A 24,151-nucleotide genomic window follows, 5' to 3' on the forward strand; every position below is an offset into this window, starting at 1 on the left:
AGGTATACTCAGACGTTCAAAACGTTAGCTCTTTAGCTGGATGGTACCAGAACACACAGTTGATGATGAACACAGAAAAATAATCTAAAACTCTAGAATTAATTTTTAAAAACCCAGAAAAAACATGCAAACTCCTTCCTCGCCCCTCCTTCCAACCCTGTCTGAGTCGATGCATTTTCTATTTCATGAGGAAGTTTTTGGACACCCAAGTCTTGGGATGACGACATCCTCCTTAAAAAAACAAAATAACCCGGAAAATTTCTTTTTTAACCTTGGCTTCAGGTTCAGGAATCGAAATGCATGCGGTGGTTTGGAGAGGAGACATGCGCCTGGTACACTGAGTTTAAGTAGTACTGGTCCAACTGGATGTTCCTTCATGGGCTTGGGAAGTCGCAAACTGAAGCCCTCGCCATCTTGGCCAGGAGCAGTCACGCATAGACGCCCCACAGAGCGCGTCTTTCCTGCAGAGGGTGTTGGCTCTGGGCTTGGGGCTTCTGCCTGCTGCCCCTGGGAAGTGCCCCTCAGAGCCACCCATTGTTAGCGATCAAAGGCACCTTCCCCCTGGGGCAGTGGCCCCAGCCTCCCCTCTGGATGTGGGTCTCTCCCTGGCAGGTTGCCATTAATAGAGACTGACTTATCTGCGTAGTAGTGTTCCTGACAGTGACCTCAGAAGCCCTCTGCTAAGTCCTGGTGTCTGGGGAGCGTCCAGCGCTTTGCCTCCTTGGCAGTTAGCCTCTGTTCCAAACTATTTAGAGCTACTGGCATCTCAGTTCTTCCATCGAACACATCACTTTTTTCTGTTGCTTGTGTCGCTGTGGATCGGAAGCATCTGACAAGGTGTTTCTGGAATCCCTGGTGGCCCATGTGGAGACATCTGAAATGAGCAGGCTGTAATTAGGTCAGCCTTGTTCCTGCTGTAGTAGGGACAAGCGGGTGTGGATAGAGTTCCAATTTGGGCTGACGGGAAGCAGGAAGAATGTAATGTGTATGCAGGTAGATTGGGATCCCAAGCAGGCTTAGCAGCCTGGGAAGACGGACCGAATGGAAAGACTTGTGAGTGACAGGAAATTGTTCAGTGCGGCTCTCAGTCCTGAGCACAACCGTGCGGCTTAAGGGTAGCTAGAGGGGAAGCGACTTGGCCCTCAATTCTGCAGAGGTTGGTGATGCTGTGTTTGGCTGTGCATCTCAGCTGTAAGGCCCAGACCAAGCCAGCAGGATTGTTCAGGTGGCTTGTGGAACTCAGTAGCAAACCCATGGTATGTACCTTAGCTGGTGGGTACTTGATTTTTGGGGTCACATCCCCTGTTGGAGGGACACTCATGTGTCCCCTTCTTTCCTTTTCCCCGTTATAGCAGTCCTGTTTTCCCTGGTGACTCGGAAGCTGTGGACAGTGGCTGGAGGGGACTGTCTCTTCTCACTCTGTTCCCCACCCAACCCAACACCCTAATATTTCTCTCAACACGCCAAGCACGTCTCCAGCTGCGTGCTCTCTCATGCAGTTCATGTCTGACACTTGTCTACTTGGAGACACATCTGGCACCTCAGGCTAAGGGCTCAAGTCCCATAGACAGCTCATTGCAAGTAGGCTGTCACCTGTACCTCCGACTGACGCGCTTGTCCAGGCTCCCACTGTCCCCCTGCCTTGAAGAGAAGTCAGGGAAGCACTCTGCCCGTGACCTAATCAGTTTGCTCATGAAAGACACAGCCAAGGACACAGACACACAGCCCCGTGAAAAGATGCATAGGTGAGGTCTGGGAGGTGCAGGAGCTGGTTCCCTAACTTGGAAGTGAAAGAGGTGCAGGAGATGCCTTCACTAACTTGGACGTTCACTGATCTCAGTTTTTAGGTTGTTCGGGGGCCTTCGTTACTTACCTACTCATGGTTCACTATCTCATTGGCCACTGGTTGCAACTCAGCTTCCAGTCCCTTGCCTGTTCCCAGAGGTTTCGGGATGAAACTGAATATTCCAACTCTGTAATCCCATGGTTGGTTGCCCTGACAACCAGCCCCCATCCTGAGTCTATTCAGGACACCCCCCCCCAACAAGAGTCACCACATTAGAACAAAAGCTGCTTGTGTTACCCCTGTTGTTTTGGAAATTACAAGGGTTTTGGGAGATGTACATCAGGGAAGGTAGTTAGAGACCAAATATGTATGTCTTGTCGTATCACAATCAGCCAAACCTTTCCCCCCGTCTTGACAGTTCTTCTTGGACTTTTATAGGGTGCAGAGCACTGACATCTTGTTCTTGAATAGCCATCCCATCTTCCTCCTGCCACGGTCGAAGCCTTCAGCTGGAGGGGGAGATGGAGACACAGCTGTATCTCCATGTCTCAGATTCACAGCCCCTGGAGGAGCCGTCTGGATTCCTGCTTCCCTAGTGCCTTCTGCAGCTGTGCACGGTGGCTGGTGGAGACGACGCGTTCTGGCAGCTTGTCTCCCAGGCGCTGGCCCCGTGCCCTGGGAAGATTGCACATGTCCATATCCGGCCTCCCTCCTCCTAACTTTCCTCCAAGCCTTGCCTCTTTGGTGGCCCCATCCTGGGAGGAGCTGCACGCTACCAAGTCTCCCTAAGCAGTTAGGATGTCAACTCCCATGTGGGTGGAAGTATCTGCTGTGGGTTCCATGTGAGCCTTGCCCTCTGAAGCGAAACGTCAAATCAGCCACGTCTCCTAAAGGAAGCATCAGGTTTTCTTTAAAATAAAAACATTCTATTTTTATTTGAAAGGGAGAGAGGAAGACAGGAAGAGAGCAGGGGAGAGAAAGAGAGAGAGAGGGAGGGAGAGAGAGAGAGAGATTGATTTCACATTTGCTGGGTCACTCTCCAAATACCCGTAATACTCGGGCAGGCCAAGCCAAAGCCAAGAGCCTGGACCTGCATCTGAGTCTCCCATGTGGGTGGCAGGCACTCAAGCACTTGGACTATCATGTGCTGCCCCCCAGGGCACACGCACATTAGTAGGAAACTCGAATCAGAAGTGGAGTCAGGATTCAAACCCAGCCATTCAGTTATGAGTTGTTGGCATCCCAAGTGGCATCCTGACCACTGAGCCAGCACTTGCTTGGAGATCCAGCTTTTTTTTTGACAGGCAGAGTTAGACAGTGAGAGAGAGAGAGGTCTTCCTTCCGTTGGTTCACCCCCCAAATGGCCGCTATGGCGCCGATCCGAAGCCAGGAGTCAGTGCTTCCTCCTGGTCTCTGATGTGGATGCAGAGCCCAAGCACCTGGGCCATCCTCCACTGCCTTCCTGGGCCACAGCAGAGAGCTGGACTGGAAGAGGAGCAACAGGGACAGAACCGTCGCCCTGACCGGGACTAGACCCCGGGGTGCCAGTGCCGCAGGCGGAGGATTAGCCTAGTGAGCTGCTGCGCTGGCCAGAGATCCAGCTTTTCTAAAAATCCTTTCCACCAGTGAGGGGATGAAGGTGAAGTTTCACTGGGCAGCTGGGGGTTTGAGAGTCCTTGGCTGAATGACCTGGGTCTTGGTGTCTCCATGTGTGAAATCAGGCTAATGGCAGCCACCTCACGGAGTAGTTGTGAGAACAGGTGAGTTGTGAGGACAGGGTCCTCCAAGCCTTCCTTTCCTTCTCTGCCGTCTTCCTCTTGGGAATTTCCAGCCACTGGGAATACTGCAGAAATAATTCCTGCTGTGGAGACCAGGGGATTTTTAGATAGTCTGTGAAGTTGCTTCCAATTCTGCAACTCTATGGCTCAGATAATGGTCTTTCCTGGATCCCATACTTTCCTGTCTCTAGAATCCAACTCTACGTGTATATGTGGGGGTGGGGGTGGGGAGGAATGGGTGGGAGAAAGGTGCTGTGGGCCAGGGTAGCTCAGTTGGAGAGGAGTCAGCAAAGAAACATAACCTGGTGTGGACTTCCATGGACCAGACACCCTCATCTTTGCAAAAGCCAAACTCTGTGTGTAATGTGGATCCCACCTCTTCCTTCTCAACTGCCTTATTCCTGAAGCTCTCTCTCTCTGTTCTCTTTCTCACTACTGGATTATCCCTGTAACCAAACACACATGTCGCAATAGCTCTCTTTAAAAATTCACCCTGCAAACATTGCCCTCTAGTGATGACCCCATTCGAAGTCTCCCTTCCTGGCCTTGCACTGCTTCTCCTCCCGGTCACCCCCTCAGACCCATGGCAGTTGTCCTCAATACTGCAGGGCAATTGCTCTCATCAAGATCAACAGTGACCTCTTCGTGGCCAGAACCAGTGGGAACTTCTCGAGCTTCCTGTTTCCGAATCTCTTAGCAGCGTTCGAGATGGTTGACTACTGTCTCTGATGCTGAATCCTTCCATGGGCCAATATTTTTTCCCTTTATCCTATTGTAATTGTTGATCATTTGATGTCTCTTGCTAGCTCTTTCTTGTTCACTCACTTTAAGTGACAAGAGGTCCTCTTGTCTGCCACACTGTTTTTCTTCCTGGTACCATGACTGAATATATATGCATGTCCATAGATATGTATGAAAATGTGAAGTGGTGACACCCAAATCTCTCTACCCAGGTTCATCCCTGCTTTCTGAGCTGTAGAGTTGCATATGGAGTAGCCAACTCAACATCCCCACGGAGGTGTCTCAGATGACTCAAACAGAGCTGTTGACTCTTGACCCTTCCCAGCACATCCTGCCTTGCCTTAGGAATACCAATCTGTTGCATTTCCTAACAACCAGTTGCTCAACCAAAAACCCAAAAGCCATCTTTGGTTCTTCCCTTTATCTCCCTCATCAGCAAGTTCTGTTGGTTCTTCTGTCCATCTACCTTCTGCTCCCCCAGGGAGATAATGATACCAGTCCCAGGAGCCATGGCTTCTCACATGGATTGAAATCAGCAGCCTTCTAACTGGTCATTCTGACTCCGTAGTGCCTCCTTCTAGCCCATTCTCCACAAAGCAGTCAGTACTGTTCAAATCCTCTACTGGGGTTCTCCGACCCCCTTGCCATGGCCCACAAGGCTTTGAATGAGCTGACTTCACCAACGCTGACCTCTTTCCATTTCTGGACTTTGTACTTGCTCCTCTTTTGTGCAGTTATATTAATCCTTGGCTTTTTGCACAACTGGTTCTTTATGCTTTAGGTATTAGTTTAAATCTCATCTTCTTGGGATGGCCTTTGCTGATCATCTGATCTAAAATTGAATCACCCTGTCATATCACCTTATTATTTCCTTTATAGCACTTAGAGACTTTAATTTTCTTGTCTTTGTATTTTTTACTTATTTTATTATTTATTGTTTTATTATTCTATTTTACTTATTTTATTATGTATCTCCTTTCAAAAGAATGTAACCTCTGTGAAAATAGTGATCTTATTTTTCTTGTTCTTAATTATATCTGTAGTGCTTCAAACAGTGTCAGGCACATAGTAGATCCTCAATAAATATGAAAGATCATGGAGAATGCATTTTATGAACAAATTATGGATGGATACCAACTTTTTTTTGCAGTACAATAAACTTTAAATGTTTTTTATTTTTATTTTTTGACAGGCAGAGTGGATAGTGAGAGAGAGAGACAGAGAGAAAGGTCTTCCTTTGCCATTGGTTCACCCTCCAATGGCCACCGCTGCCGGCGCGCTGCGGCAGGCGCACTACGCTGATCCGATGGCAGGAGCCAGGTACTTATCCTGGTCTCCCACGGGGTGCAGGGCCCAAGTACTTGGGCCATCCTCCACTGCACTCCCTGGCCACAGCAGAGAGCTGGCCTGGAAGAGGGGCAACCGGGACAGAATCCGGCGCCCCGACCGGGACTAGAACCCGGTGTGCCGGTGCCGCAAGGCGGAGATTAGCCTAGTGAGCCGTGGCGCCGGCCGAAACTTTACTTCTAAAAAGAGACAGAAACAGTCAGAGAGAGAGAGAGAGAGAGAGAGAGAGAGGTTTTTCATCTTTGGTTCATTCTTTGTATACCCACAACAGCCAGGACTGGGCCCGGCCAAAGTCAGGAGCCAGGAACTCAATTTGGGTCTTCCATGTGGGTGGCAGGGACTCAGATACTTGGGCCATTACCTCCTGCCTCCCAAGGTATGGATTAGCAGGAAGCTGGATCAAAAGTGGAGTAGCCAGGACTTCAACCTAGGCACTCTGATAATGAGATGCAGGTGTCCCAAGTGGGGTGTTAACCACTATGTGAAATGCCTGCCTGTAAACTTATCTCTTAATTGTCTCTTCCCATGTACCTTTTGAAGTCTTCTCACATGTGTTGCATGCATGGTCAGCTACACTTAAGCAGTGTACCAGAAACCTTGTATTCAGGAAGTTGCACTGCCCCCACTCTAACAGGTTCCAGTCCTGTTCCAGTCTCCCATTCTTAGATGCTTAGTTTGCTTGCTTGTAAAATAAGGAGTTTAATCTAGATGACTTCAAAGGTCTCCTTAGGCGTTTAAAAATTATGATTCTGTGGAGCTCTGGAGCCGATAGAAGGAGAGAACTAGTGGTACTGCATCTCCTGCATCAGCAGAGTTAATAAGACAATCTTGAAGTTCTTGGAACAGTCTGGTGCTGTCTGGACCAGCTAGTCTAGTGGAGCTTCTCTACTTTGTGCCTTGACAAAGATCTGCCATATTGGTTTCTCCGTTCAAAGTGCAAGATTCAAATGGTTGCTTTTGTTTCTACCAGAGCTCCTGTTGCAGGTTGGGAATGAGACCACTGGGGCAACAGTGGAGTTAGAGGAGTGCGTTCATTCCCCGCTCCTCCTGTCTGCACAGAACGACTTCCTTACAGTAACACGTGTGGCCTCTTTCTCTATTTCCTACCAACCCTGCCCAAGCTGGGGGGTTGAGGTGCCCAGTTAGGGCACAGGCGTTGATCTGCATGAGACTGAGCTCTGGGTGTTGTGCCCGTTTTCATCACTTTCCTGCTTGAAACAATAAGGCAGAGGTCCTGGTAAGCACTGTGCACTCTCAGACTTCTGCTGGTGAGGATGCAGGCCACCATGTCCAAGGCGTGTTCTCCAACAGGCCTTGTCCATCTAGTGATGGGCACGTAGGCCCAGGGATTCAGAAACCAGGATATGAGCTTTCCATGAAGCAAGCAGAGTCTTTCTGCACAACTCATGCCTATTTAACCTTGGATACTTATGTAAACATGCAAACCGTATGAAAGAAAAAAACTTAAGAGAAATATACCAAAGGACACCCAAGTGGTTATTGTAGGTTTAAGGGATTGTGGGTGATTTTTATTGTCTTTTGTGTTCATTTGAAGTTTCTATAATAAACATGCATTTCTGTTGTAATATGGTAAAAAAATGATTTCGTCTTTCCTTCACCAAAAAGAAAAAGGGAAGAAAAGGAAGGAAGGAAGGAAGGAATGAAGGAAGGAAGGGAGGAAGGGAGGGAGGAAGGAAGGGAGGGAGGGTGGGAGGGAGAGAGGGAGGGAAGGAAGGGAGGAAGGGAGGAAGGGAGGAAGGGAGGAAGGGAGGAAGGAAGGAAGGAAGGAAGGGAGGGAGGGAGGGAGGGAGGGAATAAAATCCTGAATGTGGTGGATTTGTAATCACAAAACTGAAGTGAGTTAATGACTCTGGCTAAGTTGCTGAGAGTGGAGCGTGGAGGAAGGAAGGGGAGAGAGAAGGACAGGTGTCAGGGGATGATACCACTGAGGCCAGTTTGTGACGGGCCAGTGTGATGTCCTGGTCCAGGAGTGTTCCCACCCTGGGGACCTGATGTGTTTCCCCTTGGTCTTGGCCAAGAAAGGCCACTTCCCAGTTCTTCGCTGGCAACAGCGTTTGGTGGGTGGGTTCTCCCGGAACGCCTCTTTTGGACTGTGCCAGTCCGGGAGTTCTTCCTGGAGCCTTGCTTGTGACTGGGCCGTCTTGCCTTGTAGACCGCAGCAGAGAAGTCTCCCGGAGCCTACTTCCTGCCCGAGTTTGCACTCTCTCCTCAAGGAAGTTTCCTGGAAGACACAACAGGGGAGCAGTTCCTCACGTATCGCTATGACGACCAGGTAAGAAAGCTGCGAAAGCACTTACCTCTGGCTTTGTGGGCAGGATGCGGTGTCTCAAAACCACCTTCTAAATGGCTCTCTTTTCCCCTTGGCGCTGTTAGTACAATAGACAGCCTCGAACAGTCCCAGGACCTCTGGATCGCCCACGCTCGCGTGCCGTTCCCTACCCAATGTGCAGTTCAGGCTCTGAGAATCATTATTTATTATTTGCATCAGAAATATAGGATGGACTCATCATTTTTAACCATCACCCGATTATCATTGCATTCTGAAATTGCCCAAAAATTCCGGCATTTTTCATTTCGTTCACTAGCAGCAACATGTGTGTGTGTGTGTGTGTGTGTGTGAGTGTGTGGTTTTCTAAGCCTAGAAAGACATTCTCCAACAAGGGGGACGAAGTGTGTGAGTGTGTGTGTGTGTGTTTGTGTGTATCTTTCAATCACTCCATGACCTTCTAACCAAAGAGTAAGGCTGTGTGTTGCTGAGAAGTGGACGCTGGGCGTTTGCCTTCATGAACCCTTCCACTGTCCAGTCCTCTTGATATTTTAACCAGCACTTAACGATGACACACGTCATTGAAATCCCAATTCCTCAGCACAGAGGAGCGTCCTTTGCCAATGTAGAGGTTTCTGGGCAGTGGAGCCTGTGTCCGCAGGGCAGAAGACTGAAGATGACGCGGGACTTGGTTGTGCTGAACAGCGGATGGGGAGCTGGACACAGCAGCCCTCCTCTCATGGTACACGGTGGCATTGGGGGAGACGACCCAGTGATTGAGAACAGCTGTCTGTCGTAAAGGCATGGCCAGAGGCTGCACAGAGACCTTGATGGGGGCAAAAGGCAGTGGCTCAGAGGCACTTGATCTGTCGACGTGAGTCAGTCCAAAAGCGACTCCAGGCAGTGGGTTCCAATGCTGTGCTGGCTGGAGCCGGGCAGGGGCTGGAGTTGCACTGGGTGGAGGACTGGAGCCTTGCCCAGCAGAGCAGTCAGGACCCAGAGCAGGGCAGAGCAGTCTGCTCTTCATACTCTGATCCCAGCTTGTTTTCATCCTATGGAACCTGCCCTTGGTAGGTTTAGCTCTGGAGCTGGGGCCAAGGTGAGGGTTGGGACCCAGCAGGCTTTCCATGGGCAGGGGCCACACAGGTCACAGGGGCAAGATTGGGATGAGGCCAATATTTCTTTTAATTGAAAATTGCAATGTTCAATCATTTTTCTGAGTTTCTTGAAAAGCGAAGGCATAAATAGTTATTGTAGGGGCTGGCACTGTGGCCTAGCAGGTAAAGCCGCTGCCTGCAATGCTGGCCTCCCATATGGGCGCTGGTTTAAGTCCGGCTACCCCACTTCTGATCCAGCTCCTTGTTATGACTTGGGAAAGCGGTGGAAGATGGCCCAAATACTTGGACCCCTGCACCCACGTAGGAGACCTGGAAGAAGCTCCAGGATCCTGGCTTCAGATTGGTGCAGCTCTGGCCATTGCAGCCAGTTGGGAAGTGAACCAGTGGATGGAAAACGTCTCTCTCTCTCTCTCTCTCTCTCTATCTTCTCTCTCTCTCTCTCTCTCTCTCTCTGCCTCTACCTCTCTGTAACTCTTTCAAATAAATAAATATAAATATTTTAAAAAATAGTTCTTGTGGGGGTGATTCTGTGCTCACACCATGACGCCCAGGCACTGGAACCTGGCTGCTAACAGGGCCTCAGATATTACTAAGTCACTTTATGTCTTTCTCCTTAATGGATTTTTAGAGGGTCTGTAATTTATAGCTCTGTTTAATCTAGGAATCAGTGATCCAACAGGTTTTCATAGGAGAACTTCAGAGAAACTAATTGAGAAGGCAGTAAAAGATAAAAAAGGGTGTCTGGGCAATCATAGGCCATGTATTTTATAATTAAAGAGTGGTTAATGCCTCCTCCAGCGTCCACAGATATGCTATATTGAATATAATAACAATATAAAAGCTAGAAAAAGAGGAGAACAAGTCCCTGTGGTCTTTTCAAAAAGGTCTGAAGCAGATTTTAAGAGTGCATGGCATGCCATGGAAATTTTATCACGGGACACGTTATTCCCAAAAGCCCCAGTGACCAGCACGTAAAACCCTTCTGTGTTGCCCCCACGGTGTGTTTATTTGAAGGGAAAGGAACAAGGTGAAACTACAACAGCCCATAATAGCACCCACCCTTCTCTGCTAATAGCAGAGAAAGTAAGACTGTGCACTAAACTAAATGTATCTCCTGAAGGAAACTTAAAAATTTAATCAGCTAGAGGTGGGGCCAGCACTGTGGCGCAGTGGGTTAAAGCCCTGGCCTGAGGCGCTGGCATCCCATATGGGCGCCAGTTCAAGTCCTGGCTGCTCCTCTTCCAATCCAGCTCTCTGCTGTAGTGGGGGAAAGCAGTAGAGATGGTCCAAGTCCCTGGGCCCCTGCACCCATGTGGGAGACCCAGAAGAAGCTCCTGGCTCAGATCGGCACAGAACCAGCGGATGGAAGACCTCTCTCTCTCTCTGTCCCTACCTCTCTCTATTACTCTGTCTTTCAAATAAAGAAATAAATCTTAAAAAAAAATTTAAGCAGCTAGAGGTTATTATCCCAGCGCCCAAGCCTCATTCTCTTTCGTCTTAATGCTGAACATGCACACTGCCTTGTAATGCTAACATGTTTCTCAGACACAGAGAACAAGGCAGAACCGATCACACATGATCAAACTTGACAAAGAAATTTCCTTATCCCACAGCATGTGACAAAATATTAAGGTCAATGAAGAACACAGGTTCTGGAGTTGGACTACTCTGGATTTGAGTCCCAGTTTCACTCTTGAATTTGCTGTGTGGCTTTGGGCCAGTTACTTCACTTCTCTGTGTCTCAGTTTTCTCATCTGTGAAATGGACATATAGATGGCATCTACCTCGTGGTGGTGTTGTGACTACTTGAAGGAGACCATTCATATAAGTTTCCCCTCCGAGGACTTGGCACGTAGAAGCATTTGATCAGGCTGTTGATATTACTAATATTTGCAAACACTCAATTCAGAGACTAAGATGTGCTTAGGCTAAACAAAAATAAGAAATATATTCTCTATTTGTATCAGGGGACCCTGCACAACATTTAAAAATTATCTATTTCAGAACAGGGAGAGAGAGAGAGAGAGAGAGAGAGAGAGATAGGGTGCAACCATTAGCATAAGCAAGCTCCCGTCTGCTGGTTCACTCTCCAAAAATCTGCAACAGCTGGGGTTGCATCAGGCATGAAGCTGGGAGCCAAGAACTCCATCCAAGTGTCCCATGTGGGTGGTAGAGATCCAGTTACTTCAGCCATCATCACTGCCTCCCACGATCTACCTTAGCAGGAAGCCAGAATCAGGAGTGGAGCCAGGTGTTGAACCCAGGAACTCTGATATGGGGCATGCGTGCCTTAAGCAGTTGGGTTGTGATTGTCTTAACCCTAATCCATGCCTGTCCCACACAACATTTTAAATCGAACTTTTATTGAGGGCTAACATATGTATAGCAAAATGCACACATGTCTGAAGTCTAGAGCTTGGTGAATTTTTAAATAGTTTTACACTTGCGTAACTGCTGCTCAGTTCAAGAAATCAAAATTTCTTGCACCCTGAAAGCCTCCTTGTGGCCCCTTCCTCCCGGTATTTCCCACCCAAGAAGTAACCACCATTCTGGCTTCTATCACTATTACAGATTAGTTTTGTCTGCTTTTCATTTTTACTTTTAATTTTATATAAATTGAGTCATACAGCACGTACTCATTTGTGTCTGGCTTCTTTCACACATCATTATGGCTGAGAGATTCAAACAAGTGGTTGGATCCGACATAATATAAAGCTTAATGTCTAGCAGTCATTTGTACTCTTTGGAACAAATTGTCTCTTGCGGATGAATTCTGAGGTGGTCCTTAGAAGACTTTCAGGGCTGTCTCACCAAAGATTCCATATCTGGGGAAGAAATGGGGACAGTTTTCCAGTGTAGGCTTTGTCACGCCCCAGCTGGCTCTGCACAGCCAGAAATAGGTGCACGGTAGGGTGAGCCACCACCAGGGCAGACAGAATCAGTTGGGTGGCTTGGGTGCCTACTTGTGCCATTTGCATATTCTTGGGAATCTTCGAGGAGTTCGTAGAAAATCAGTATTATGAAGAAACTATGTTTGCATTTCCAGTTGTTTTGTGCCAAAATCTACTTGTCTTTTAATTCCATTTTCCATGAACATTCTGAAGTACCTGTTTCGCCATTCTGTTTCGCCAAAAAGTGCCAGAGTAGCAATGGAGGCTGCACGTTGCTTTCTCAAGGGGCTGGGTTAGAGGTGGGATCTTCCTACCTGCCTATCGGATACTCGCTTGCTGGACTGAGAAACAGACGGATGCTGTGTAGGTATCTGCGCTCTTGGGCAACCCTCGTAGGACATTTTAAAGCATTTTATCCTGGGCATATTGTCACAGAGACCCTCAGGGCCCTCTTCAGATGTCCCCTGGGTGAGGTGCCTGGAAAGCTAATAACCCTGAGGCCGGTCAGGCATGGCTGTGATGTAGGCTGCGTTTAATGAGACACATAAAAGCCCGGCTATGGATTATATGGGGGCTGAAGCAGCTTCCATGGAAAATCAGTCTGGAGCCAACTGGGAAACTGTGTGAGTGAGTCCAGACAAGGCTCCTCAGGCAGACTTCAACTGGCTTCTACCATTAATTAGCTTGTAATTTAACAGATATTTAATATCTTCATTTAAAAAAAAAGTGGCTGGATTTCATGATCTTAACTCCTTCCACTCTCAAATAGTTTTTTTTTTGGGGGGGGGTGTTAGGTACAGATAGAATATTCCACATTGCAGAGGGTTAACTGTATTATTCTAATTATTGAAATGGTTTTGCCAGCAAATGCAGTGAACTATTACTTAGAGACTATTTAGGTTTGCAACTGCTGGAGATTTGGCCCAAATGCCTCATTTTTACAAGTTGATAAAAAAATGACAAACTCTGAATGTGCAAATGACTTACTCAAGGAGATGGTTATTTTAAAAACTAGACCAGGGCTGGACTTGTGGCGAAGCTGGTTAAACTATTCATCAATGCCAGCATTCCATATTGGAGTACAGGTTGGAGTCCTGACTGCTCTCCTTCCAATTCAGCTCCCTGCTAAAGTGCTTGGGAAAGCAGTGGAAGATGGCCCAAGTGCTTGGGCCCCATCACTCCCATGGGAGACCCTGATGGAGTTCCAGGCTCCTGTAGACTGCTGTAGTCAGTGATGTTCTCGGGGTCTTAGAAGACTGCAGAGAATGACTGAACCTCAGTGGCTTGCTTGTTCAACTCCTTCCCGGATCCTTTGGGAATTTGGCATTACCTGGGGTGCAAGAGCATTTGTAAGCATGGTGTTCCTCCCCAGTTTGTCATAAAAATCACATTTATTTTCAAAGTCTGCAGGAAACATACTGGTTGAAATGAAAATGACACTGACTTCCCGTTGGGCGAACATGTCCTTACAAAGACAGCATTCTAACACTTGGTTGCATCAGACCTCTGCAGAAGCTAGAATGTGTTAGTTTGTGGTTGAGTTATTAGCCGGCCGGTCTCTGGGTAGATTCTTGTGCCCTTCCTCATAGTGGTTTTGGAGTTTTGACCCACAGAGGACCTGTTCAGAGGCAAATGGCTCGGTGTTGGTCAGTTCTAAGGAGCAGGGTCCCAAATCCCGCACTTTGTTCTTCTCCCATTGGTGACTAAGGCAGTACTTGGAGAGCTGCTCTGTGCTTTTTCTGGGAAAAGAGGATGCTGAATCTGCATCCCTGACCGTATTCAACTCCCCAAAGATTTGAACTTGGGGTTTCCTTGTGGACACTGATTTAAAAGTCTGAGATGGGATCAGTGTTTCTCAGTGGGAGGTCATTTATTTTTTCAAACAATTAGGAAAACTCTTGTTTTTGCGCAATTACTGTTAACAGTTGTTAGGGGTAGAACGATATGAGAGGTGGGTTTGTTGGGATGGCTTCCTTCCCTCCAGCAACCACAGTGGGATGAAGCAGTGGAAATTAGTGCCTCTGCGATATTTTTCTCCAGCACATGATTTGTCTTTATGAATGGCCATGTCGGTGTCCATGTCCACCCTGTCACTTTTAAAGGTTACCAGAAGGCAGGAGAACAAGTTAATAGCTTGGAATCAAAGCACTCAGGCTGAGGCTGAGAGTTCAGTAAATGGTGGGTTCCAATTTTCCTAAAATGATCCAAGGATAAATCCCACCGTCAGCTTGGAGCCATTTAGAACAGAGCCCCCTTGGGCCAGTGTTGTGGCACAGCAGGTTAAGCTGCCACCCGCTATGCCAGCATCCCATATGAGTGCTGGTTTGAGTCCCGGCTGTTCCACTTCCAATCCAGCTCCCTGCTAATGTGCCTGGGAAGGCAGTAGCTGATGGCCCAAGTATTTGGGCCCCTGCCACTCACATGGGGGGTTCTGGATGGAGTTCCTGGCCATTTGGGGAGTGCTTCAGTGGATGGAAGATCTCTCTGTCTCTTTTTCTGTAACTCTTCCTTTCAGATAAATAAATAAATCTTCACAAAAATAAACAAGAGTTCCCTCGGCTTCACGTTGGAGATGTCCTTTCGTATCTGTTTATATTCACTTCTCCCCTGTTCCTTTCTCTTTCTTCTGTTGACTCCAAGGAGAGGGGCTCCTAACTAATTTAGTATTTATTTTGTCTCTTCCTGGAAAGATATTTTCCAGATTTATTTATTTTTTAAAGATTTATTTATTTATTTAAGAAGCAGAATTACAGACAGACAGACAGAGAGGGGGAGAGAGAGAGAGAGAGAGAGAGAGATCTTGCATTCACTGAAGCACTCCCCGAATGGCAGCAATGGCTGGAGCTGGGCTGATCAATAGCCAGGGTTCCCCACGTAGGTGCAGGGGTCCAATCACCTGGGCCGTCTTCCACTGCTTTCCCAGGCCATTCACAGGGAGCTGGATTGGAAGTGGAGCAGCTGTGACTCAAACCAGCACTCATACGGGCTGCTGGCATAGCGGGTGGCAGCTTAACCTGCTTTGCCACAGCGCCGGCCCCTAATTTCCAGATTTAAATGCTTTTGCCTGTCCTCTGACCTCCACTGCTTTCAGGGGACACTTGATGTTCAAGTTCTTTCTGTCTCCTACAATTGTCTTTATCTCACTTGTTTTTACTCCTTAGATCCAAACTTCTGGTGTCTCCTCCAACTCCTTCTCCCTTCTTAAAAACAGCAGCCTTGTTAAGAATGTCAGTTACCTTCTTGAAGTCCCATCCAGAGTCTGGTGCGAATCAGTCTGCATTTGTAAAATCTGTGTTTGCAAAAATCTAAGGCCTTATGGCATTGTGGAGGAAGTCAGAGTCGATTTTTCTTCCCTTTCTTGGATGTCAGTCGTGTGCCTGCTTATCTCAAATGCCTCTTCCCATTTGCATTTTCTTGACTGTTTGCATTGTCAGAGAGGGACTGGGCTGGGTGTGTGGCCCTGACAGGCATGTGGAGTTACACTGAAAGGAAGCCCAAGCATTCTCCTTCCTCAGGTGAGAAATCTACACCCCAGAGAGAACCAGTGTCTCGTCCAAGGTCACACACCCAGGCAGCAGCAAAGCCAAGTGCCTGTTCTTTGCCCTTAAGCTCAGTGAAGACATTTTCACATCTAATCTGTGGGCAGGAAAAGTATGAGAGAAATGTTTGAATGGATGTTTAATACTGGTAATAACAAGAGCCTATTAATCGTGGCGTTGTTGTGTCGTTTTATTTTGAACCTTCTTTTAAATGTCCTTTTCCTTTTGCTTTTATGACAACCCTAATTTTCCCTTTCCTTATTCAACTATTGATTTATGCATTCTTTCTGAGGAGAAGAAATCTGTTTGCTGTGAAGACGTCTTTCCTCAAACTAACTTCTTCTGAACTTTTCATGAATATCTTGGCCGGGAGCTCCGTTGTGGTTAAACTGTTGGCAGGCCTCAGAAATATCACTTGATGCTTCCAAGTTATTTATGTAATAGCTTTTAGCTTGGAAAGTGTACACCAACTTCTGGAAATTCTGTAACAGGAAGGTGGACACAGCGTTTGGGTCTGCAGGCTATTGTCATCTTCTTCATGGATCAAAATGAGCCACTTACATGTTCTCCACATGGGAGAGTTTCCGTGTTGTTTCTGGCGCATGTGTATACTGTTTTAAAGCAGCAAGCCATTTGAGTTTGAGTACTTCATTCCTTTGTTAGTGAGTAATCTTGGTTAAATGTAGCTATGCTCCTTAAATATTCCAAAGAAGAGCGATCTAACGAGAGTGCAAGCTCGTGCATTCTTATGAGAAGACAAGAACACATGAATTGGAATAACGCGCACTGTGCTCTAGTTCAGGCACAAAGCAAACACAGAAACTTCGCACATGCAATACTAGTACACGCTGTTCTGATTGACTGGGGCACGTGTGTACTCTGAGCTTCTCCCAAGTCCGCTATAATCAGATCCATTGATAGAGGTTCCATTTCTAGCTTTTGAACTCCGTGGACAATTTTTTTTCCTGTGCTGTCTTCCCACACTCACTTTCAGCATGCTGTGTGATTTCTTAGACCACTTTTCACCGTATAGGTGATGGTGGCTAGAGGGTGGTGAAGTTCAATGCAGCACCCCCTAGAAGCAGCTTGCTGTAGTCAAGAAGGCTGAGAGAGAGAGATCTCAACCTCCCAGAACCCTTGCTGCTGTCCCTCCATGGTTGCTTCTCTCAGAGATCAGACAAACGCCTTCTCAAAGATTCTCCAAATCTTCATGGTTTTTGTGGCCAGGTCATTTTGAGCAGCCCAGCTCTGTCACCCACAATCCCTGGATGAAGAAGCAGGTGGGCTCTCCTCTCTTCCCTCATTCCTGCATTTTTTGCTTTGCTATTCTTCCTCCTGCTCTATCCTCTGTGTATAGACGTCCCTCCCCTCCCATCCACTGTCCTCATATGGTCCACAAAGCTCCATGCCCCAGCTTCCCACTTTCTGCCTCAGCTGAAAACTGGCCTTGGCCAGCTCATGCCTCCCTGCTGGTCTCACAGGTGGAGGCTACTGAGATCGGCCTTTGATGAGCCCCTGCTGCTACTTCCTGGCCAGTCCCCTCCCTTCCCCCCTCCCTTCTTCCCCTCCCTTCCTCTCCCTTCCCTTCTTCCTCTCCCCTCCCCTCCTCTCCTCTCCCTGGAGGCTCATGTCATTGAGCGTTCACAGTGTCCTTATGACCCAAGCATCACTTTCTCTTTTTTCTTCCGAAGTCCTGCCATGATCTTAGGAGACTTCAGGGATCAAAGACAACCCGGGCTTCTGTTTCTTTCCGGAGTCTCTGGCTCTCTCCCTGGCTCCAGTAACCTTCACCCAAATTCCACTTCAGCCACACCTTCCAAGTGCCCAACTTCCAAGTGTCCATCCAAGAGGGACCTTGTTATTCTTCAAACTACTCTGCCTTAGAAATATTCAATTCCTCCCGCCTCTCTGATTCCAGTCTTCTCTTCTTCAAGTTCTCCTGTGCCTACTTTTTGATCTCAGAGGGAGGTCCAGACCTCTTAGTCCGCAGCTTCTTCCAGGCAATCAGCCACCTTCCAGCGTCCCTAAGCCTCCTACCCTGTGGGTTCTGCTATCAGTGTTGTCCTTCTTTGCAGGGATAGTTTTTCTGGAGTTTCAGTCCAGCAGAAACTTATACCTGGCTCTGTACAGTTTGGTAGTTTCCTTCCTTCCTTCCTTCCTTCCTTCCTTCCTTCCTTCCTTCCTTCCTTCCTTCCTTCCTTCCTAAAAAGATTTATTTATTTATTTGAAAGTCAGAGCTACAGCGAGACAGGGAAAGACTGGGTAGGGGGACGGCACTGTGGTGCAGTAGGTTAATCCTCTGCCTGCGGCACCGGCATCCCATATAGGCGCCAGTTCGGGTCCCAGCTGCTCCACTTCCAATCCAGCTCTCTGCTGTGGCCTGGGAGAGCAGTAGGTGATGACCCAATTGCTGGAGCCCCTGCACCCATGTGGGAGTACTCACGTGGGGGACCCAGAGAAGGATCCTGGCTCCTGGCTTTGGATCAGCCAGCTTTGGCTGTTGCAGCCATCTGGGGAGTGAACCAGCAGATGGAAGACCTCTCTCTCTGTCTCTCACTCTCACTGTCTGTAACTCTACCTCTCAAAGAAATAAATAAAATCTTTAAACAAACAACAAACAAAAGACACAGAGAGATTATCCCTCTGCTGGTTCACTCCCCAGATGGCCACAATGGCCAGCTCTGGTCTAGGCCAAAGCCAAGAGCTTCTTCCGGATCTCCCACATTGGTGCAGGGGCCCAAGCTCCTGGGTCATCTTCTGCTGCTTTCCCAGGCGCATTCACAGGGAGCTGGATTGGAACTGGAGCAGCCAGGACACGCACCAGCATCTTTACGGATGCCAATGCTGCAGGCTGAAGCTTTTTCCGCTTTGGTAGCTTTTCTTGCCTGATACTCAGATGGTCTCTGAGCCCTGCTGAAGGAAGTACTCTCCCATGAAGTGCAGCCTCCTGTCCCAGGGACACCCTCCATGTCGCCTTTGATCGTCAGCAGTGTTTTATTGCCACCATTTTTGTCACTCCCTCCTGCGACACAACCCCTCTGCTACTGAATGCATGCTCTCCTATGCGAATGCCAGGCTTGTGGTCTGCACTCTTCAGGCCTAGAAAGGGGAGTGCAGTTTATTAGTGCCTGCTGTCTTGGGAAACTGCAGCACTTGGGCTTGCAGATTTGCTAGAAAGACAGGGAATAATGGCAGGTGGAGGCCTGGAGGGTAGCACTTTCTCTTCTCTTGTCAAGGTGTGAAGCAGAGATCAACAGAGCTACTAAGGTGAGTCAGTTTTCTGGCCAGGGAAGAGCGCGCCAGGCACTTCAGGCAAGAAAAGACCTTGTTGCTTCTCTCCAAGCTGAATCTGGAAGGGCTGGAAGTAGAAGCAATAGCGGAATTTATTCCCCGTCACAGGGGATTTGAAGCATTATATTTTGATTGGCTCATCTGGAGTTTGGAAATGTTTCCTTTTGTTTGGCCGGTCCTGGCCGACACCACAGAAGTGCAGGCGTGGTTTGCAAAGAGGTTCCTGGCGGGCTCCGCTCTCTGGGGTTCAGGTCGTTCAGTGGATGGCTTTGTCTGCTCATGCTTGGGGTTTCAGTCTCTGGACTGTGTTTTTTGTGGTTCTGGACTTGGGGGAGTTGAGGCATCTTGAGGGTTTTCCCGGAGGGTGGGGAACATGGTCCCCGCCCCATGGATGAATGGGGTCAAAGGGAGAACCATCTTAAAAAGCATCCATTGCATTGTTCTCTATGTTCAATTACCTTCTGTAATGCTCTCCATCCGAGTCTTAGTGACCAGTGGGATGGAAGCAGTCCCATTTTTCAACCCACATTCCTGCCTAGAGCATGCTGTACTGTGTACTCTCAGGGTAGGGCTGAGTTTTGCTGGTGAGCCCAGTAGCACTGAGCTCAGGGTGCTGCTGGCCTCTGCAGTTGGTGGGCCATCCCAGGGCCAACTGGAGTGCAGGTGTGTAGCTGTTAGGGACGCCCCACTTGGACCCTCTATTGTCAATGCCAACTGGCAGCATTCTGGGGCGAGAGTTAGTGAGGAAGCCGTCATGGTTCCTTTCCCATCTCAGTGCCCTTTCTCAACTGAAGGCTGCACACACGTGGCCCTCATTGCCTTGGGCACCCCTCTGCTTCTTATGGCCCAGTCCCTCCCCTGCCATCTTTGTCTAAACCTGAGTCATCCTCCTCAATTGTTACTTCCCGGATACCTGCCTCATCTTCACTTCCCACCTCCCGATGAGGCTCTCGCTTGCAGGTGAGATTAGGTCTGGGTGCACTTGGCTTTTGTGCCCTCTGCCCTTCCTCCTGTCCACATCCTGGGGTTTTTGTCCTATTTTCTGCCTCGTCACCTGCTGTAACCCCTCTCTGCATGGTGGGAGGAGGGAGTGAGGCAGGAGCAGGAGCTGGGTGTGGTGAAGCAGTGCCTTCGCTCAGTCTGCATTTCTCGCACTAGTCTGGGTGACTTACTTATCCAAACAGCAGGCTCTGTGGGGGTTCTGCCTCAAGAGCTGTTACGAGAAGACACGATCCAGGATTTGAGGTATGTGGCAGGTTCTCCTGAGCCACGTGTCGCCAGGGTCAGCAGTGATACCTCAGGACGGTGACTGATGGCCCCCAGATACCGCCCCGTCTCAGAAACGGTTTCGGTTGTCTGTATGTCTGCACATCAACAAATGCATGGTTGTTTTTGACAGATTTCTATTTCTAAAAGTTAGCCGTGCACGCCGCCTCCATCTGAGTTATGTGGAGATGAACAGCCATAGAGTAACCTCGGCCGCCCTTCCCGGAGCTGGGTTCTACTGCATATTTTCTCCTTCAAGTCTTGCTCCTCCGACCCCAGGTCCTCACGCTGGCTTCCCCTCCTCTGCTTCCCACACAGTAATTCTTCCCTCCCCTGTCTTTGACCGGGTTCTGAGCACCTTCAGGGCAAGACTGCCTTCTTAGTACCATAGTCCCCTGGCCACACTATACAGCCTGGCACAGAGTAAATGCACAACCAATGGAGTTTTGTGAAAACCACATCCCTTGTCTCAAACCCCAGGTGGGTCCCTGTCTCCTGCTCCGAAAGAGCTCATTCCCCAAGCAGCATTCCACCCCTACCCAGTTACCTCTCTTCCTTTATCCCCTGTGCTCTGGCCAAGCTGGCACTTTGGACCCTTGGCCTGCAAAGCTGTTCCTCAAATGTCTGTGCTGCCTGCTTTAGCTCCTGCCTCCTCCAGGTAGCTTCCAGAGAAGTCCGAAGCTTCAAGGTCTTCCTTCCCTGTCTCAGCTCGTCCTTGCTGATGGCCAGACAGCCCCACCTGGCTTCTGATTATTTCTGAGGGTATCATGTCTGTTCAGTTGGAGGCAGATGCATTTCCAAGCAGGTCACTGCGACTTTTCTGCATACTCCCGTGGGCACAGACTAGTCAGCACAGCTGCTTCCAGGAGTGACATGATCAGGGTACATTCTGAAACCCTAATTTCTGACTTTCTATCAGGGGTAAAGTAAGTCTCTCACAAATGTTAATTATCCTTTGTCACAACGAAGAGTCTAGCCTTTATTACTTCTAGTATGTGTGCAGCTTTTTTTTTTTTTTAAAGATTTATTTATTTAGTTGAAAGTCCAAGTTGCACAGAGAGAGAAGGAAAGGCAGAGAGAGAGAGAAAGAGAGAGAGAGAGAAAGAGAGAGGTCTTCCATTCACTGGTTCACTCCCCAGATGGCCGCAATGGCCGGAGCTGGGCCGATCCAAAGCCAAGAGCCAGGAGCTCCTTCCAGGTCTCCCATGCAGGTGCAGGGCCCCAAGTACCAGGGACATCTTCTACTGCTTTCCCAGGCCATAGCAGAGAGCCGGATGGGAAGTGGAGCAGCCAGGACTCAAACTGGTGCCCATATGGGATGCTGGCACTGCAGGTGGTGGCTTTACCTGCTACGCCACAGTGCTGGCCCCACAGCTTTGTTTTTATTTTTGAATGTTGCTTACAACGGTGGGGAAATAATATTCTTTCTTCCAAACATGGTTAGTCCAAAGGCTGGGTTGGGGAATCTGATTGTTAGTTTTTAAAGACTTATTTATTTATTTAAAAGGCAGAGAGAGAGAGACAGACAGACAAAAGAGACAGAGAGGTCTTCCATCTGCTGCTTTACTCCCCAAATAGCTGCAGTAGCCAGGCTGGGCCAGGCCAAAGCCAGGAGTCAGGAGCTGTATCCGGGTCTCCCTCATAAGTGGCGGACACAAGCAGTTGGGCCATCATCTGCTGCCTTCCCGGGTGCATTAGCAGGAAGTTTGATTGAAAGCAGAGCAGTTGGGACTTGAGTTGGCACTGTGATAAGGGACACCGGTGTTGTAGCCGCAGCCTAACTCACCACACCACAGCTGTCCCCGGTGAATATTGATAGAATCTCAACAGTGCGCCACACGTTGTGCTGGAGGTTAGGTGTAGTGATTGTCAAGTGGTTCTGTGTTCTGAATTATTCCTGCACCTTTAGTCTTGTGTGAGGGCTGATGAAGAGGCTTTCTCTTTTTAAAGTGAGACCAAGGTTATAGCTCTATAGCCATCCTTTCCATTGTTAAAGATTTATTTATTTATTTATTAGAAAACTTTTATTTAATAAATATGAATTCCAAAAGTACAACTTTTGGATTATAGTAGTTTTTCCCCCATAACCACCCTCCTACCCGCAAACCATCCCATCTCCTACTTCCTCTCCCATCCCATTCTTCATTAAGATTCATTTTTAATTATCTTTATATATGGAAAATCAATTTAGTATATACTAAGTAAAGATTTCAACAGATTGCACCCACACAGACACACAACGTGTACAGTACTGTTTGAGTACTAGTTTTACCATTAATTTGCATAGTACAACACATTAAGGACAGAGATCCTACATGGGGAGTAAGTGCACAGTGACTCCTGTTGTTGATTTAACAATTGACACTCTTATTTATGATGTCAGTAATCACCCGAGGCTCTTGTCATGAGCTGCCAAGGCTACGGAAGCCTCTTGAGTTCACAAACTCAGACCTTATTTAGACAAGGCCATAAGCAAAGTGGTTTTCTTTCCTCCCTTCAGAGAAAGGTACCTCCTTCTTTGATGGCCTATTCTTTCCACTGGGATCTCACTCCCAGAGAAAGATTTATTTTTTATTTATTTAAAAATCAGAGCTGTAGAAAGAGGAGGAGAAACAAAGGGAGGGGGAGAGAGGGAGGGAGGGAGGGAGGGAGGGGGAGAGAGAGAGAGAGAGAGAGAGAGAATCTCATCCTCTAGCTCGCTCTCCCCAAATGGCCACAGTAGCAACAGCTGGGCCAGGCCAAATCCAGGAGCCCAGAAATCCATCTGGGTCTCCCATAGGGGTGCAGGGGCCCAAGCAGTTAGACTGGTTTTCCGCTGCTTTCCCAGGTCATTAACAGGGAGCTGGATGGGAAGTGGAGCGGCCGGGTCTTGAACCAGCACCCATAGGGAATGCCTGCATCTCAGGCGGAGACTTAACTTGCTATACCACTACCCTCTCTTAAGCAAATGTCAAGTGAAAGAACTCTACCAATGTCGCACCTGCGTTATAATTCCAGTTTACTGATGGATCTGAGCATTGAATAACAGTGTAGGCTCAATAGGCTAATCCTCCACCTTGCGGCGCCGGCACACCGGGTTCTAGTCCCGGTCAGGGCACCAGATTCTGTCCCGGTTGCCCCTCTTCCAGGCCAGCTCTCTGCTGTGGCCCAGGAGTGCAGTGGAGGATGGCTCAAGTGCTTGGGCCCTGCACCCCATGGGAGACCAGGAGAAGCACCTGGCTCCTGGCTTCGGATCAGCGCGATGCACCGGCCGCAGCGCACTGGCCGCGGTGGCCATTGGAGGGTGAACCAACAGCAAAGGAAGACCTTTCTCTCTGTCTCTCTCTCTCGCTGTCCACTCTGCCTGTCAAAAAAAAAAAAAAAAAAAAAAAGAATAACAATGTCAACTGCTAACGTCCAAACACAGCACCTCTGTGTCTTGGGGAAAAACACAACACTACCTATGAAATATTCTTGCCCTTGGTGCTTCCCAGTCCCTCCAGAATCAAGGCTGTAGACCTGACTGCCCATTGACAAGGCACAGTTGCCCAGAAAACCTTGTTAAACCAAGCCACCAACATCCAGATGGTGGGAACTTTTGCAGAATAAACAACCTGGTTTGTTCAGCAAATAAATTGCGAAGGGAAAAGAAGGCTAGATAGGGAATCAGAGATTAAACAAAACTTAGAAATTTATCAACCAGTTGTAATATGTGAGCTTTATTTGGATCTTGGTTGAAACAAACAAAAGACCAACTACAATGCCAGTTATGACATTTATAAGATAATTGGGAAGTTAATATTTTATTATTGGTTGTTGATTTTTTGAAGTGTCAAAGTAGTGTGATAAACATGCTTTTAAGTGTAACTTTTTTAAGTGGAAATGAAAATATTTATTGGTGATTGAAACGTTTTCTTCAAGATAGTGAGGGAGGGTGGATAGTGGATGGTGAAAGATTGGCCTGGGGTTGATGATTGTGGTGCATGGTGATGGATGGGTGCTTGGAGTTCATTGTACAGTTCTGCTCACCTTTATGTATATTTCAAATCTCATGTATATATTTGTATATAAATATACATATTTTATATGTATATATATGTATTTTATATATAAACATATATATATAAA

At 48.0% G+C, this 24,151-nt stretch overlaps 1 protein-coding gene across 1 annotated transcript in view; it reads left to right on the plus strand.

Annotated features, from left to right (window-relative positions):
* ADAMTSL3 (ADAMTS like 3) overlaps window positions 1-24,151 on the plus strand; it is a 411,707-nt gene that overhangs the window by 42,527 nt on the left and 345,029 nt on the right. Inside the window, exon 3 of the mRNA XM_008275279.4 lies at window positions 7,826-7,945. Within this exon, the coding sequence (XP_008273501.2) occupies window positions 7,826-7,945 (120 nt within the window). The remainder of the gene's footprint in view (window positions 1-7,825; window positions 7,946-24,151) is intronic.

The sequence above is a fragment of the Oryctolagus cuniculus genome, chromosome 12, assembly GCF_964237555.1.
Source record: "Oryctolagus cuniculus chromosome 12, mOryCun1.1, whole genome shotgun sequence".
NCBI classification, from domain to species: Eukaryota; Metazoa; Chordata; class Mammalia; order Lagomorpha; family Leporidae; genus Oryctolagus; species Oryctolagus cuniculus.